The following is a 19,272-nucleotide window of genomic DNA, read 5'->3' on the forward strand; positions in this document are numbered from 1 at the left end:
ATCTATCTAATAGAACTCAAAAGGTTTTCTTTAATGGAAGATTATCTAATGTCAAACATGTAAAGTCTGCTGTACTGCAGGGAAGATCTCTAGGCCCTCTACTCTTTTCTATTTTTACCAATGACCTGCCACTGGCATTAAAAAAAGCATATGTGTTCATGTATGCTGATGATTCAAACATATACGCATCAGCAACCACAGATAAGGAAGTCACTGAAACCCTTAACAGAGAGTTGTAGTCTGTTTTGGAATGGATGGCCAGTGATAAACTAATAGCATTGTATTTGGTACAAATCCTTCCCTAAATTCTATAACTCAGCTAAATCTGGTAATAAACGGTGTGGCTATTGAACAAGTTGAGGAGACTACATTTCTTGGTGTTACGTTAACTTCACTAGGGTACGGGGCACTATTTTCACTTCCGGATTAAATGCGTGCCCAAAGTAAACTGCCTGCTACTCAAGCCCAGAAGCTAGGATATGCATATAATTGGTAGATTTGGAAGGAAAACACTCTAAAATAATGACTGAGTATAAAATAATTTATTTGGCACGCGAAACCCAGAGGACAAACCATCCAGGTTCTTTTTTTTAGTTCACTGTGTTTTCAATTGGGTTTCTATGGGAACCTAGATTTCTGTGGCACATGGTTGAAGGTCCTATTGCTTCCACTAGATGTCAACAGTCTTTAGAAATTGGTTGATGTTTTTCTTTAGAGAAATGAAGAAGTACGGCTATTCAGAACGAGGGTCCAGCCTAGCGTACTCCTTTGTTTGGGGCGCGTGACCTGAAGCTCGCTCCACTTTCATTTTATCAGCTATTGAACACGGTATAGTCCGTCTTAAATTTTATCGATTATTTAAGTTTTAAAATATCTAAAGATGGATTAGGAAAGTTGTTTGAAATGTTTGGACCAAGATTACAGGGAACTTATTAGATAAATGGAATTCATATTGGGCGAATTGGAACCGTTTTTTTCTGAATTAACTTCTTCCAAATCCGTATCCGGGAGCGTAATCATAGCCTCAAGCTCTTTGCTACTGCACATGGGGACAAAGATCGTTCTTTTTGGAGAAATGTCCTCTGGTCTGATGAAACAAAAATGTAACTGTTTGGCCATAATGATTATCATTATGTTTGGAGGAAAAAGGGATGGCTTGCAAGCCGAAGAACACCATCCCACCCGTGAAGCACGGGGGTGGCAGCATCATGTTGTGGGGGTGCTTTGCTGCAAGAGGGACTTGTGCACTTCACAAAATAGATGGCATCATGAGGTTGGAAAATTATGTCGATATATTGAAGCAACATCACAAGACATCAGTCAGGAGGAATGGGCCAAAATGCACCCAACTTATTGTGGGAAGCTTGTGGAAGGCTACCCAAAACGTTTGACCCAAATTAAACAATTTAAAGGCAATGCTACCAAATACTAATTGAGTGTATGTGAAGTTCTGACCTGTGGACTGTGAAAAGGGAACTATGAAGAGACCTCGTGGCATGTCATGTGGTCCTTCTGTAGCTCAGTTGGTAGAGCATGGCGCTTGTAACGCCAGGGTAGTGGGTTCGATTCCCGGGACCACCCATACGTAGAATGTATGCACACATGACTGTAAGTCGCTTTGGATAAAAGCGTCTGCCAAATGGCATATATTATTATTATTGTGGGGTATACGTTGGTGTCCAAGCTGTGTGTCAGTAGTTTAGACAGACAGCTCGATGCATTCAACATGACAATACATCTCATAAATAAAAGTAGTGATGAAGTCACTCTCCTCCACTTTCAGCCAGGTGAGATTGACATGCATATTATTAATATTAGCTCCCTGTATACATCAAAGGGACAGCCGTGCTGCCCTGTTCTGAGCCAATTGCAATTTTCTTAAGTCCTTTTTTGTGGCACCTGACCACACGACTGAACAGTAGTCAAGGTGTGACAAAACTAGGGCCTGTAGGACCTGCCTTGTTAATAATGTTGTTAAGGCAGAGCATCGCTTTATTATAGACAGACTTCTCCTCATTTTAGCTACTACTGCATCAATATGTTTTGACCATGACAGTTTACAATATAGTGTTACTCCAAGCAGTTTAGTTCTCAACTTGCTCAATTTCCACGTAATTTTTTACAATATTTTAGTTGATTTTTAGGGTTTAGTGAGTGTTTTGTTCCAAATGCAATGCTTTAAGTTTCAGAAATATTTAGGGCCAACTGTCACGTTCTGACCTTTATTTCCTTTGTTTTGTCATTATTTAGTATGGTCAGGGCGTGAGTTGGGGTGGGCAGTCTGTTTGTTTTTCTATGATTTGGGTATTTCTATGTTTCGGCGTAGTATGGTTCTCAATCAGAGGCAGGTGTCATTAGTTGTCTCTGATTGAGAATCATACTTAGGTAGCCTGGGTTGCACTGTTTGTTTGTGGGTGATTGTCTATGTTAGTGGCTTGTGTCAGCACAGGTCTCATTTTGTAGCTTCACGGTCATCATTGATTTTGTTATTTTTTTTGTATAGTGTTGCAGTGTTCAGTGTTCTCTTTATTAAACTTCACTATGAACACATACCACGCCGCATATTGGTCCTCTGATCCTTCTCGCCTCTCCTCTTCAGATGAAGACGAGGAAGACCGTGACACTAACGTATTCCTTGCCACCCACTCTGAAACTAACTGAAGCTCTTTGTTGAGTGTTGCAGTCATTTCAGTCGCTGTAGTAGCCTGACATGTATAGTGTTGAGTCATCCGCATACATAGAAACTCTGGCTTTACTCAAAGTCAGTGGCATGTCGTTAGTAAAAAAATTAAAAAGCAAGGGGCCTAAACAACTACCCCTACTAGCGTAGCCTAGTGGTTAGAGCGTTGGACTAGTAACCGAAAGGTTGCGAGTTCAAAACCCCCGAGCTGACAAGGTACAAATCTGTCATTCTGCCCCTGAACAGGCAGTTAACCCACTGTTCCCAGGCCGTCATTGAAAATAAGAATGTGTTCTTAACTGACTTGCCTGGTTAAATAAAGGTAAAATAAAAATAAAAAATTCTAACTGGATTATATTTGATAGGCTTCCATTAAAGAACCCCATCTGTGTTCTGTTAGACAAGGAACTCTTTATCCACATTATAACAGGGGGTGTACTGCAGTTTTTCCAGCAGCAGACTATGATCAATAATGTCAAAAGCTGCACTGAAGTCTAACAAGACAGCCCCCACAATTGTTTTATCATCAATCTCTCAACCAATCATCAGTCATTTGTGTAAGTGTTGTGCTTGTCGAGTGCCCTTCCCTATAATCATGCTGAAATTCTGTTGTCAGTTTGTTTACTGTAAAATAGCATTGTATCTTAATTTTTTTCCAGAAGTTTACTAAGGGTTGGTAACAGGCTGATTGGTCGACTATTTCAGCCAGTAAAGGGGGTTTTACTATTCTTGGGTAGCGGAATGACTTTAGCTTCCCTCCAGGCCTGAAGGAACCCGCTCTCTAGTAGGCTTAAATTGAAGACGTGGCAAATAGGAGTGGCAATATCACCTGCTATTATCCTCAGTAATTTTCCATCTAGGATTGTCAGACCCTGCTGGCTTGTCATTGTTGATAGACACTAACTTTACAGAATTCAAAAGTACAATTCTTGTCTTTCATTATTTGGTCCGATATACTTGGATGTGTAGTGTAAGAGTTTGTTGATGGCATGTCATCCCTAATTTTGCTTATCTTGCCAATGAAAAAGTTATTAAAGTAGTTTGCAATATCAGTGGGCTTTGATGAATGAGCCATCGGTTTCTATAAATGAAGGAACCGATGTGGCTTTTTCCCCCAGCATTTCATGTAAATGTCCCACAGCTATCTTTGTTTCATAGTACAGTTTTTTAGTTTAGTCACAGGATTTCTTAATTTGCAGTATGTTTGCCAATCAGTTGAAACTAGCAATCCCGGAACCGGGATCGTAATCATAGCCTCAAACGAATTAGCATAACGCAGCGGACATAAATACCCCTAGAAACTTTTCCTATTCATGAAAATCGCTAATGAAATGAATTAAATATATTCAAACACAAGCTTAGCCTTTTGTTAACAACACTGTCATCTCAGATTTTCAAAATATGTGTTTACAGCCAACGCTAGACAAGCATTTGTGTAAGTTTATCATGGCATAATGCTATGCTAGGCTCTGCTGGCAGCAGGCAACATTTTCACGAAAATAAGAAAAGCAACCAAATTAAATCATTTACCTTTGAAGAACTTCAGATGCTTTCACTCAGGAGACTCCCAGTTAGATAGCTGATGTTCCTTTTTTCCAAAAATATTATTTTTGTAGGCGAAATAGCTCCCGTTTGTTTATCATGCTTGGCTGAGAAATCGACCGGAAAATGCTACCACTACAACGCCGAACTTTTTTCAAAATTTGCTCCATAATATCGACGGAAACACGGCAAACGTTGTTTAGGATCCATCCTCAAGGTGTTTTAACATATATATTTGATAATATATCCGTCGAGGCAATTGGTTTCTTATAAGAAGCGATTGGAAAAATGGCTACCTCAGTATTTTACGCAAGATTTTCTGCGGGAGACACCATGTGACCACTTGCTATATATATGGTCCCTTACGGCTATTCTTCAATGGAAATGCGTAAAAGAAAACGTCACAATGCTGTAGACAGCTTGGGGAATACGTGGAAAATGTAAGCTCATTCGTAGCTCATTCACAGCCATATAAGGAATCATTGGCATGAGGCGGTTTCAAAAAATGCGGCACTTCCTGGTTGGATTTTTATCTGGGTTTCGCCTGTAATATCAGTTCTGTTGCATTCACAGACAATATCTTTGCAGTTTTGGAAACGTCAGATTGTTTTCTATCCAAAGCTGTCAATTATATGCATAGTCAAGCATCTTTTCGTGATAAAATATCTTGTTTAAAACGGGAACGTTTTTCATCACAAAAATTTAATAGCGCACCTTGCCATTCCTTTTGCCTAATCCCTCTCAAACATACTATTTTTCAATTCATCATCAATCCAAGGGGATTTAACAGTTTTTACAGCCATTTTCTTAATGGGTGCGTGTTTATTAGTAACTGGAATAAGTAATTTCATAAATGTGTCCAGTTTAGCGTCTGCTTGCTCCTCACCACAGACCAGCAAATATTCTTTACATCATCAACATATGAATAAAAAGGCTGTCATGTGCCATTTACTGAAGAGAGGCTTCCGTTTGGCCACTCTACCATAAAGGCCTGACTGTCCTTCTGGAAAGTTCTCCCATCTCCACAGAGGAACTCTAGAGCTCTGTCAGAGTGACCATCGGGTTCTTGGTCACCTTCCTCACCAAGGCCTTTCTCCCCCGATTGCTCAGTTTGGCCGGGCGGCCAGCTCTAGGAAGAGTCTTCGTGGTTCCAAACTTCTTCCATTTAAGAATGATGGAGGCCACTGTGTTCTTGGTGTCCTTCAAAGCTACAGATATTTTTCGGCACCCTTCCCCAGATCTGTGCCTCAACACTATCCTGTCTCGGAGCTCTACGGAAACTTTCTTCGAACTCAAGGCTTGTTTTTTTTGCTCTGACATTGACTGTCAACTGCGGGACCTTATATAGACAGGTGTGTGCCTTTCCAAGTCATGTCCGATCAATTTAATTTACCACAGGTGGACTCCAAACAAGTTGTAGAAACATGTCAAGGATGATCAATGGAAACAAGATACACCTGACCTCAATTTCAAGTCTAACAGCAAAGGGTCTAAATACTATTGTAAATAAGGTATTTCTGTATTTTTTATATTTGCAAAACTTCAGAAAACCTGTTTTCGCTTTCTCATTATGGGGTATAGATTGTTGATTGCTGAGATTTTATTTCATCAATTTTAGAATAAAGCTGTAACATAAAAATGTGGACAAAGTCAAGGGGTCTGCATACTTTCCGAAGGCACTGTATTTGTTAACAGAATAGTTTCACAATATTACACAGAAAAAATATATAAACGCAACATGTAACAATTTCAACGATTTTACTGAGTTACAGTTAATGTGTTGTGACAAAACTGCAAATTTTAGAGTGGCCTTTTATTGTCCCCAGCACAAGGTGCACCTGTGTAATAATCGTGCTGTTTAATCAGCATTTTGGTATTACATACCTGTCAGGTGGATGGACTGTTTTGGCAAATGAGAAATGTTCACTAACAGGGATGTAAACAAATTTGTGCACAAAATGAGAGGAATAAGCTTATCAGACTCACCTGGAATCCATCACCTCCCTGATTACCTTCGCTATATACGTCTCTCCCTTTGGTTCCTTCCCCAGGCGTTATTGTTTCCGTTTCATGTCTGTGTGCTGTTAGTGTTTCTTGTTTTCTATTATGTTTACAGTTTACAATTGGCTCATTAATCCCCCTCCTCTCCCCTGTAACTATTCCCCAGGTCGTTGCTGCAAATGAGAACGTGTTCTCAGTCAACTTACCTGGTAAAATAACGGATAAATAAAATGTTCCTTAGCCGTGCTGCTGCTCCAGTTTCAACTGTTCTGCCTGCGGCCATGGAACCCTGACGTGCTAGCTGTCCCATACCTGCTATTTTCAACTCTCTAGAGACAGCAGGAGGGATAGAGATATTCTGAATGATCGGCTATGAAAAGCCAACTGACATTTACTCCTGTTGCACCCTCGACAACCACTTTGATTATTATTATTTGACCCTGCTGGTCATCTATGAACATTTGAACATCTTGGCCAAGTTCTGTTATAATCTCCACCCGGCACAGGCAGAAGAGGACTGGCCACCCCTCATAGCCTGGTTCCTCTCTAGGTTTCTTCCTAGAGAGTTTTTCCAAGCCACCGTGCTTCTACACCTGCATTGCTTGCTGTTTGGGGTTTTAGGCTGGGTTTCTGTACAGCCTTTGATGAGCTGATGTAAGAAGGGCTTTATAAATGCATTTGATTTGATAGAGGGTGCACAGAGGGACATGTCAAAATGCTGAATTTTGGCACTTTATCAAATCTTGATTCATTAATTTCATTTATTCAATTCTCCATGTGGTCTATATTAAAGGGTACTTCATTTAATATAACAGACTTTTAAAATGCAATATTGGTGCACAATTCCTACCTAACATATCAATGAGACGCCACTCTGAGAAATACATTCAGACACTTATGCACGCACAAGCCCTAGGCAAGTGCACACAAAACACACACGCGAACAGACGCACTCACACAGAAATACACTCAGACATGCACATGCACGCTTGCACACGCGCACTATTCTCACACACGCCAACACCGTCTGACCTATAGTGAGACTATTTAGCCTCGCTATTGTTATTTTACTGCTGCTCTTTAATTATTTGTTACTTTATTTATTTTTCCCCCTTAAAACTGCATTGTTGGTTAAGGGCTTGTAAGTAAGCATTTCATTGTAAGGTCTACCTACACCTGTTGTATTTGGCGCATGTGACAAATAACATTTGATTTGACTATAAGTTTACATGTTACTTCTTTTTTTACACTATGATTTGACAGTATGATACACTATGATTAAAAGTCAGTTAATATGCACTTGTGTGATATGAGTGGTGGATGGATGGAGAGTAGCCTAATGTTTAAACACTTGCTCTTACTTTCAAACACTGGCCCAGATACGAGGCTTCTGATTCCCCTGATGCTTCACTTTCAGAACCCACATTGTTTGACATTTCTCTTCCACTGAGTGAACTGTACAGTACTTCAGCAAATTGCCCAAACTATCTTCCATAAAAATGCATTTACATTACATTTAATTCATTTTGCAGACGCTCTTATCCAGAGCGACTTACAAATTGGTGCATTCACCTTATGACATCCAGTGGAACAGCCACTTTACAATAGTGCATCTAAATCTTTTAATGGGGGGGTGAGAAGGATTACTTTATCCTATCCTAGGTATTCCTTAAAGAGGTGGGGTTTCAGGTGTCTCCGGAAGGTGGTGATTGACTCCGCTGTCCTGGCGTCGTGAGGGAGTTTGTTCCACCATTGGGGGGCCAGAGCAGCGAAAATGACATCTCAATCTAAATAGCACCTCATTTTCTGCTCCAAATGACCCCCGACATACACGCACACACCTTTGAATAGCAGATCTGTGGTGGCTGCTTGGCACGTTCCACAGAAATAATTGAATTAGAGGGAGATTTTGGGGCCCGGTCAGTTTGTGTGTGTGTTAATGAGAGAGAATGGAGGAGTGGAGGTAGGTTACCACGGCGATAAATAGAGTCACAACCTCAAACACCAACCTCCCCACTGGCCCAAACAAAACAGGGCCTGTTCCTCCTACAGTACCTCTAAGTGAGTGAGCGAGTCACGCACCCCCACACACACACATACACACACACACACACATACATCACTCTCAAACACACATACAATCCTACCTCGGTATGACTCAAAGAGAAACACACACAAACATACCAAACACACACACACTCAGGACCCCGCCAGGAATTCTCACACACTCCTCGGCACAGCGCAGCCAAAAGTAACACGGGCAGCTGAAGGTAAATAAATCAGCCGGATCGCCCGACTCCCATTAAAGCCTGCTGGTCTGCACTGGAAGACAAATCACTCCATGACACTGAGGGACAACACACACAATAATGCATTATTCCCACAGAATTCCCATTTCTACCATTTATTCCAGCTTTATTATTTTCCCTCCCCTCACCTGGCTCAGTTAATCACATCTGTCACAAACCCAAAGGGGGAGGGAGGGGCGGAGGGAGGGGTGAGAGAGAGGGAGCAGGAGAGAGAGAGTGAGAGAGATAAGTAATAGGAGAGAAGAGGAAAGAAAATGAGGGAGAAGAAAGGAGACAAAAAAAGGGACAGAGAGCAAGACAAAATGGCAAACTGAGACTTTGAGATGCTGCCATCCCTTGTGTTGAGTGACCTTAAAGAACACTAGAAGAAGCTCTTACAGCAACAGCCAAAAGTGCTCCATGAACAATCTACTTGTGGAAGCGCTTTTCTCCACATGACTCTGCTCTTGCTCCCCCCAAAGTGTAATATATGTAGATGGCAATTCCATTTCTTTTAGTTATTGATTTACAATAAGTGAATTGGATTTACACCCAATGACAGAATTGCGGTAACGGAATTCCATCATGGGTCCCTGATCTGTACTACGCAGAAATACATAATTACGGATATGAATGTAAATAGGTACACAAAGGCAGAAATATGCAATATCCTCCTTTGCAGATTTGGGTATTTTTCTACACACTGGTTATTATTTTAATGAGCTCAGCCACCAAACAAGACCAAATTTGGCTGGTCGGGAACGGACCAAATCTGAACTACTCATAGATGTATATGTTTCACAAGTTTGGACATCAAAGTACAGCACATTATAGTGAACTAAAGTGTGGTCTACTGTGTACTGTACTGTACTATACTCTACTTTTATTTAATGTACACTACTCGACCCAACTGTGGTTTGTGACTACTATGATTTCCATTGTAGCCAATTCAAGTTGTTACCGATTGTTTTTGGAAATTCTGTTACTGATTTGGTAACAGAATTTTGTGATTTAATCACTTAAATAATTTATGAACAAAATTGATATCAGTAAAAACACTAACTAAATTGATAGATCTACCTTTACTTTCATTATCCTCCCTCAATAGAGAAAACATTTTGACAATATCTTAAAGATATGTGGGTTTCAAGGCACAAGGAAATGTGTATTAAACTTACAGAAGGCAGAAAAAATGATCCTAAATTATATGTGTTGATATCAGTTGGCAGGGGTCTTTTACTTCAACATGATTGTGTTTTGATGTATTTCTAATAACATCTACAAGAAAAAGTCTTCCAAGACCTCTTTTTCATCAGTTTTGACAAGAAATCAAAGCATTTGCTTATTCCAAATTTTTTGGATGGAAAATGGTTGAAATACTTATATATGCCTTAATTTTTCAAAAATATAGCTTAGCTTGCATTTGACATTATCTCATGAACTTCACATGTTGGTGCTCATGGGTCCTTTTACATGGAAATGACCTGGAACAAATGATAGATTCCCAGATTCCCCAGTAAGTGATTAATCATTACCCCAGTGCATCAGCGGTGTAGTTATGTAACCATTACATAATGTTCCCCCAACCCCTGGAAGCCCCAGTGTTTGACAGGCCCAGAGATAGGACTGACTACACAGGTGCCTGGGCTTTCTTCAGTAGGAAAATGCTCTGGACCATGACTTCATTCATCTTTCTAGCTAGGTTACCTTTCATTTCCACACTTTTGTGTGTCTGGAGATTATCGGGATGCAAGGGAAGACTGTCCTTGTATAACTGTTTTCGTGTGGCCATCTGTTTTTGAGTGTGTTGAAGTCAGTGTGTTTGTGCGTGTGAAGGAAAATCAATCTGACCCAGAGGGATTAGTGCCTGTGTGGTGTGTGACTCTGGTTCTGTTCCAGATGTGTATCAGTTCATCCAAACCAATAGAACAGAACACAAGTGTAGTACAGAACAAATCCATACACATATGAATGCAGCACACACACACACACAAACACACACACACACACACACACGACTGTGCTGTGTGTGACCTGCTGATATGAAGTCCCCTCAGGACTTGAGGCTGGTGTTGTACACACACAAAAAAATGAGGGTTAATTTGGAAGGGTGATCTATTTTATGTGGAACCATAAGGACTCAAAGAACCCTATGAGTTCTTCAATGGTTATTTGCAGTTCACAAAACGGTTCTTTGTTCTTTTAGTGATAATTCAAATCTAGGACAGGTGGCTCATTAGAATATTTTATGGCGTGGTTTGCACACAGCTCTTTTTGTGCAACCTTGAGTGAGAGTTTCATTCCAGCTTATCTAATGTGTTGTGTTATGCCATTATATACTGTATGACTATGGCCGGTGACTGTGTCTTGTGAAAGTCTTGCGTATGGCCTCGTGACAATTGAGAACAGTTGACTAAATCAGTCAGTGGTTCTCAATTATATCATCTGGGACCCCAAGCTGTTCCAGAGTTAGCTCACTTGATTCAACTTGTCAATGAACACAATAACACCTATGGAATTTGAACAATATAATATGGCTGACCAGAATAGAAAACCCTGTATAGAACCAGTCTCTATAAAGGTTCCATGAACAATCATAAAAAATGGTTATATAATAGGCCCAAAAAGGGTTGAAACCATAGCTAAACCTTTTTTTGTGCTATATGGAAGAAAAACATTATGGTTCTTTATAGAACCTTAGGGAAAGGTTATTTATAGCACCATACAGGTTCCATTTAGAACCTTATCAGCATGGTTCTTTGTTTAACCTTCAAAAAAGTGTTCTATAGCCTATGGCACCAAAAAGGGTTCTGCTACCGTTACAATCCAAAGAACCCCTATCTGGTACTATTTATTTCAGAGATCTATCCGCTGCCTTCGACACCGTGAACCATCAGATCTCCACCATCTCAGGGCTGGGTGTCTCAGGCTCTGCACATTCTTGGATTGTATCCTACCTGGCAAGGTGGTTGTACCAGGTGACGTGGAAAGGATCTGTGTCTGCACCACATACTCTCACTACTGGTGTCCCCCAGGGCTTGGTTCTAGGCCCTCTCCTCTTCTCATACATCAAGTGACTCGGTGCTGTCATAGCCACACACGATCTCTCCTATTATTGCTATGCAGATGACACTCAACACATTTTCTCCTTCCCCCTTCTGAAACTCAGGTGGCAACATGCATCTATGCGTCCCTGGCAGATCGCTCAGCTTGGATGTCGGCTCAACCTCGACAAACGGAGCTGCTATTCCTCCCGTGGAAGGCCTTCGCACTCCATCACGGTTGACAATTCCAACGTGTCCCCCTCCCTGAGTGTAAAGAACCTTGGCTTAACCCTGGACAACACCCTGTTGTTCTCTGCAAACATCAAAGCAGTGACTCGATCCTGCAGGTTCATGCTCTACAACATCCGTAGAGTACGGCCCTACCTAACACAGGAAGCGGAGCAGGTCCTAATCCAGGCTCTTGTCATCTCCCGTCTGGACTACTGCAACTCGTTGTCGGCTGGGCTCCCCGCTTGTGCTATTAAACCCCTGCAATTTATCCAGAACGCTGCAGCCCGCCTTGTGTTCCGTCTTCCCAAGTTCACCCATGTCACCCTGCTCCTACGCACACTCCACTGGCTTCCAGTCAAAACTCGCATCCACTACAAAACCATGGCACTTGCCTACAAAACAGCAAGAGGAACACCCCCCCTACCTTCAGGCTGTGCTAAAAAAATGACATACCAACCCAAGTACTCTGTTCTATTACCTCTGGTCTCTTGCCCTCCCACCCCGGTCAAAGGCCTTCTCTGACCTGGCACCTCAATGGTGGAACCAGCTTCCCCCTGAAGCTAGGGCCACAGTGTCCCTGTCCATCTTCTGAAAACATATATATTATTATTATTATTATATTATTCTGAAAACATCCGAAACCCTACCAAGTGTATCTTAAATATTCCCACAGCAACCCCCCAGCACTTACTTTGCTGATAGGTACATTATTGAGGATAAATGTACTCACCATGACTGAGATATGTGGTTGTCTCACCTAGCTATCTTAAATTGAATTCACTAAATATGCTGGATAAGTGTATCTGCTAAATTACTGAAATGTAAATGTAGAAACAATTTGTGTGCAAAGAGAATTAATATGCCTCAAGTTTGACCATGAGAATCTGAACATTCATCTAACACTGAGCCCAACACACACGGACTATGGGTAGCCTACATACAGGATTTCAAAATGTTTCACCGTGGTCTTTTGACGCCGAATTTCATTGGAAAGAAATGAACGATGGTTGAATACTAATGATAAATCCGAAGCAGATCAAGAGTGACTGATTGACGGGTTTCGAGAAGTTGCATGTGAATTACAGCGCTTCATCTGGTTCTGTCTCCGTTTTGTCACTCGCCAAAGCGTCACTTAGGAACTGCTATGTGACATGCCAGAGTGCGCATCAGACCGTTTACAGAAACACCAAGTATTTATTCATCTTTACTGGGTTAGGTTACCATAATAATATATGCCATTTAGCTGACGCTTTTATCCAAAAGGACTTACAGTCATGTGTGCATACATTCTACGTATGGGTGGTCCCGGGAATCGAACCCACTACCCTGGCGTTACAAGCGCCATGCTCTACCAACTGAGCCACAGAAGGACCACCATAACATGTCCCTCAACTGCTCAACCAAAGAATCATTGCCATTAGCTACAAATTACAATACTTTGTGTGCGCACACAAATGAGGTGTTTCTACATTCACCAATTGGAATCAATGTGACATTGTCGCTCAGGCATAATGCAATCGGCATTAAACTTAGAAACTCTATCTCACGGATTTAAAATAGAAAATGAACGACAAACACATTTACATTTCCCCTGTCTCTGGGTCATTAATCTAAGTGGACCCATTGGCCTCGAATCGGGGTAATATATCGTTTTTTAAATTAAAATATTATGCATAGCCAGAGGTGAGGAGTGGTAACAGTATGTATGCAACAGTAAACTTGCTGTAACACGTCCTCAAAGAGTGGTGTAGCCTGCTAAAGAGCCGAAACGACTTTAATGGTATACTTGTACACGTTGGTAACGTTGCAAAACACTAGGCTACTCAATAACCTCAGCACCACCAGAAGAATGATTCGAAACAAATGGAAACTGCGTAAATTCTTACCGAGATACTGTCGGATGTCCAGCAGAATTTCGGGGGGTCCTCCATTCAACTGGTAAAACAGAGACCCAAAACAGAAGAGAAAAAGAGTAGCCATACAGAAACCATAACCTCTCAGGGGAAAACGCAACGGAACCGCTGAGAGAAAGCCGAATTTGTTGTTTTTCCGATCTCTAACGTGGTTTGGAGTCTGGTTGTTGTGAAGGGGACTGTTGCTGAAATTCTTCATAATCTCCTCCTCACAAAGCGCCGCCGAGACCGGTAGTCACCCATCCACCTGTGCAACGTGAAACGTCTTGCTTTGATATCATTTCAAACGGACACCTAATTCAGAAACTTCAGGCACCCGGTGCCACCACGGGTTTTTTTTTTCGCGCACGGTTTTCGCCTCTGGTTCGGTCCCTCTCGTCTGTTCTCGCCGGACTATTACTGCAAAGGAAAGTTGCGAGTCCATCCTTCGGCTGAGACTTTTCGGGCCAGCAGCGGTGTCAGATTACTTAACGTGGAAAAAATGTTCAGCACATAAGATTTATTTGCAGTGAGTTTAGGTGCAAAACAGCGTCACTGTGTGTACAGCAACAGATCACATTCGGGGTGTTCTCATTCTGTTATGATCCGCTTTCATTTTACAGCAAGGGTGAAGGAGCTGGGGGGACATGTCCCCCCCAATGTTAGAGTCAGCCCCCCAATAAAAAGCAACTTCGCCAGAACGCTATCGACTGCTTCGTTCTCACTCTGTGTTGTTAGAAGCAGTGGGGGAGTGAGAGAAATAGCACAGTGTGCAGCATCACCATCATTACTCCCTCATTACTCTGGGTAAAGTTGTTTTTGGCAACAGCAAAGTATGTTTGAGTAAAAAGTATATGCATGTGAATGTACATTGACGTGTTAGAACGAATGTGAGCAACTATACGCTTTCTCCTGGCTAGTAGCTAGTTAGGGTTACATTTACAGTTGTATCATTCTTAGCTGTGTCAGGTTTTATTTAACTAGCTAATTCTGGGTAGTTCTGGTTGTGTGAAAAACGTATGGTGAATGTTTTGAGGGCAAGAATACTGGCTAGCTATAGAATGAATTGCACATTACCTGTCCTTGTCTCCATCATAGGGTCAGCAAGTTAGCAATGGATGTGCCACCAGTCAAGAACAGAAAAAAATAGGACATAAGATTTTTTTTCAAAGGAGTGCAACTGACTTTTTACTTAAGGTCCTTGGCAACTGCTGCACACCGCCCCTGGCAAACTAGCTTGCAAATTTGAGTGCTTTCAGCCTAGATGTTTGAGTGCTTTTCAACTTCATCACAGTGATTATGGGTCATGAAGGTGAGTTATATGTGTTGAAACTTTGTTTGGTGCTATCATGATCATGGCAGCAGAGTGACAGCCATGAACAGACATAGAGGGAGAGAGAGAGAAAGAGAGGGCACAAACCAAAAGCTAAGATCAACAAGCTCTCACATTCTCACGTCAAAATTAGACATTCATGTTTCTCAAACGTCAAATTTCAAAGTGAGAATTCCTTCTCCAAGCCCATAGACTGATGATCTGTCATAGTGTGAAACAATCTGAATGATCATACTGTATATGCTCTATGCTGAAAGGGTAACATCCAGAGTTCATCCAACGTCCAAAGTGTATATTGCATGTATTAAATAAGGTGCAATACGCAGAAATCGCTCCATCATTTCCTGATAGCTAAACTTTCAATAGTTCACCTAATTTCAGTCTATGTAACAAAACAATAATCATTGTACAATCATTGTACCATCTAAACCGCTGTGAAATATATTTTCAATAACCAGAAATGTTGTATTTTCTGCTGTTTGAAGCTGGTGCACAAAACCGAAAGTAAAAGACGCAAAGACTAAACGTAAAAACGGGAAGTATAGAAATAGCGCACAGAACAGAATTACCGCTTCTTAGACTTGCTTTCAATGAGAATGACAGATCTATCACTCAAATTTCTATATGAATTTGGTTGGGTCATCAAAAAAGTTACATATTGCAGCCTTAACTTAATGCAGGAGAGAGGTAGCCATGATGATACTCACAGACAAACAGACAGACAGACAGACATACAGACCGAGCAGGAGGAGAGAGAGAGGCCACAAACCAACAGGAAAGATAGTGCCTCTTCAAGCTCATAGAGTTCATAGACTGATGTTCTGTCATAGTGTGAATCAATCTGAGTTATCATTTCATTATCTCTGATGACATGATTGCAGCTTAAGTCTAGAGGGTGTATTGCATGTGGATTCAAATGCAGGAGAGAGGCAGCCATGATGATATTTTGTTTTTGGTAATTGTGGAGATTAATTTCAGTTTGACCTTAAAAAAAAAGATTTTACTGTGTATGTTGGTGGTTATTATTACAGTATAATATTACGTTAAGTTTCAAACCATGCAATATGTAGATCATCAGCAGTAACAATCTGACAGAGGAAGTGAGAAAAATACTAGGGAGTACATCATACAGTAGCAGAGAAAGAGTACAAATTGGTTGTTTAATTGAATATACATTAATTGACATTAACTGTCACACTGGTATTCAGTACAGTATGAATGGCCATGGACCAAAGACAGATTGGACTGTACCAGAGTAAGTGCAGAGGGACTGCAAGAGGCCTAGTAAATGTGCCCATTTGTAGGTTAAGATTTGTCTGTATCATTTTCTCAAAAGTCACTAGCAATTAGTTTAGGGCTGTCCCCGACTAAAAAAAAGATTGGTCAACCGATTGGTCTAAATTTTAATAGTGTATTTTTTCATATATAGACACACCCTATATGTGTTTTCATAAAACCAACTATATTCATTGAGCTTGTCTGATGCTTTGAAACCACTGTTTGATGAAATAAGTGTCACACCCTGACCTTAGTATTCTTTGTTTTCCTTGTTATTTTGGTTAGGTCAGGGTGTGACATGGGTGATGTATGTGTTTTTTGGCTTGTCTATGGGTTTTGTATGTTTGTATGGGGCTGTATCCTTTCTAGGTCAATTGTATGTCTATGGTTGCCTAGACTGGTTCTCAATTAGAGGCAGCTGTCTATCGTTGTCTCTGATTGGGAACCATATTTAAGCAGCCATATTCTGTGGGTACTTTGTGGGTGATTATCTATGTCTATGTGTAGTGTTTGCGTCAGCACGATTATTCATTAGCTTCACGGTTGTCACTTTGTTGTTTTGTAGTGTTCCGTTTTTCCATTAAAATGACAAACACTTACCACGGCGCATCTTGGTCCTCCTCTCTATCTCCAGACGACAGCCGTGACAGAATCACCCACCACCAATGGACCAAGCAGCGTGGTAACAGGTAGCGGCAGCAGGAGCAGCGAAATAGGGAGGAATGGACATGGGAGGACGTTTTGGACGGCAAGGGTTGCTACACATGGGAGGAGATCCTGGCGGGAAAGGATCGCCTCCCATGGGAACAGGTGGAGGCAGCTAGGAGAGCAGAGGCAGACGAAGAGAGGAGCCAGCGATACGAGGGAACCCGGCTGGCAAGGAAGCCCGAGAGGCAGCCCCAAAAATGTCTTGGAGGGGGCACACGGGGAGTGGCACACGGGGACTGTGGCCAAGGCAGGTAGGAGTCCTGCGCCAGCTTCCCGTGCTTACCGGAGTGAGAGAGGGCGTCGTACTGGTCAGGCACCGTGTTATGCGGTGGAGCGCACAGTGTCCCCAGTACGCGTGCTTAGCCCGTTGCGGTACATTCCAGCTCCTCGTATCTGCCGGGCTAGGTTGAGCATCGAGCCAGGTGTCATGAAGCCGGCTCTACGCATCTGGTCTCCAGTGCGTCTCCTTGGGCCGGCATACATGGCACCAGCCTTACGCATGGTGTCCCCGGTTCGCCTGCACAGCCCAGTGCGGGCTATTCCACCTTGCCGCACTGGGCTGGCTACGGGGAGCATTCAACCAGGTAAGGTTGGGCAGGCTCAATGCTCCAGATCTCCAGTACGACTTCTCGGGCCGGTCTATCCGGTGCCATCTCCACGCACCAGCCCTCCGGTGGCAGCCCCCTGCACCAGGCTTCCTGTGCGTGTCCAGAGCCCAGTACTCCCTGTTCCTCCTCCCCGCACTCGCCCTGAGGTGCGTGTCCTTGGCCCAGTACCACCAGTGCCGGAACCACGCACCAAGCCTACTGTGCGCCTAGTCTGTTCAGCGCCGCCAGAGCCATCCTCCTGTCATGAGCCGCCAGAGTCTCCCGTCTGTCCTGAGCCGCCAGAGCCTCCAGTCTGCAAGGAGCCGCCAGAGCCGCCAGTCTGCAAGGAGTCGCCAGTCAGCCAGGATCTGCCAGAGCCGCCGCCAGTCAGCCAGGAGCTGCCCTTCAGTCTGGAGCTGCCCTTCAGTCCTGAGCTGCCCTTCAGTCCTGAGCTGCCCCTCAGTCCGGAGCTGCCCCTCAGTCCGGTGGGGCCCTTTAGTAGGGTTGCCAGTCCCAGGTTGGTGGCGAGGGTCGCCGTTCCTAGGAGGCCACAAAAGCGGACTAAGACTATGGTGGAGTGGGGTCCACGTCCAGCGCCAGAGCCGCCACCATGGACAGACGCCCACCCAGACCCTCCCCTATAGGTTTAGGTGTGCGTCCGGGGGTCCGCACCTTTGGGGTGAGGTACTGTCACACCCTGACCTTAGTATTCTTTGTTTTCCTTGTTATTTTGGTTAGGTCAGGGTGTGACATGGGTGATGTGTGTGTTTTTTGTCTTGTCTAGGGGTTTTGTATGTTTATGGGGCTGTTTCCTTTCTAGGTAAATTGTATGTCTATGGTTGCCTAGATTGGCTCTCAATGAGAGGCAGCTGTCTATCGTCGTCTCTGAATGGGATCCATATTTAGGCAGCCATATTCTGTGGGTACTTTGTGGGTGATTATCTATGTCTATGTGTAGTGTTTGTGTCAGCACGATTATTCATTAGCTTCACGGTCTCCAGACTACAGCCGTGACAATAAGACACAAATGACTCAAGAGGCAGCCAGCGATCAAGATAACCAGAAGAAGAAAAACTGACCCTCCTATCCGCCTCCTACTCCTGCTGGCTTTTGCAGATTCTCCTGAAGTTGCCATTAATAGGCTACAGGTGGAGTCGGCAAACTTTCTTATGTGGAATGACAATTTATCTTACCAGTCTTCATATCTCAAAATGATTGTCATGTGGTTAATCAAAATTATATCCAAATCTAAATAAAAATGATACAAACTTAAAAAGTAACTTCTATTGACATATGTAAAAAAATAGCCTACATATAAAGCCAACAAATAAAAACATTACAGCCTGCAGGTGGAAAATATAACTTGGGACCAGCCGGAAGCTTGAGCTAGAAAAACTTGCAATATTGTATAACATTATGGGCCCTCAGAGTTTCGGCACCAGCGAGCTCAGAAAACTCAGATGTAGGCTATTTGCACAATGGATAAGAAGTAATCAGGTAGGCCTATTTTACGGTGTTTCTGCTGGATCAGAGCAAGACATTTTTCACTTTCACACTGAGTGGTTATCGAAAGGGAGTTGGGAAGATTTTCCAGATGCATTGAGGAACCATTGTCATTCCCAAATGGATGTAAAAAACATACTTTGTTGGCTTGCTGTTTGAGGTGAAGAAAACATTACTTTGAGAAG

The 19,272-nt window shown here is 42.5% G+C and overlaps 1 protein-coding gene across 1 annotated transcript in view; it reads right to left on the reverse strand.

Moving 5' to 3' along the window:
- LOC118398373 (uronyl 2-sulfotransferase) overlaps window positions 1–14,173 on the reverse strand; it is a 143,029-nt gene extending 128,856 nt beyond the window's left edge. The window contains exon 1 of the mRNA XM_035793643.2: window positions 13,673–14,173. Within this exon, the coding sequence (XP_035649536.1) occupies window positions 13,673–13,898 (226 nt within the window). The 5' untranslated portion in view covers window positions 13,899–14,173. The remainder of the gene's footprint in view (window positions 1–13,672) is intronic.
- Between the last annotated feature and the right edge of the window lie 5,099 nt (window positions 14,174–19,272).

The sequence above is a fragment of the Oncorhynchus keta genome, chromosome 19, assembly GCF_023373465.1.
Source record: "Oncorhynchus keta strain PuntledgeMale-10-30-2019 chromosome 19, Oket_V2, whole genome shotgun sequence".
NCBI classification, from domain to species: domain Eukaryota; kingdom Metazoa; phylum Chordata; class Actinopteri; order Salmoniformes; family Salmonidae; genus Oncorhynchus; species Oncorhynchus keta.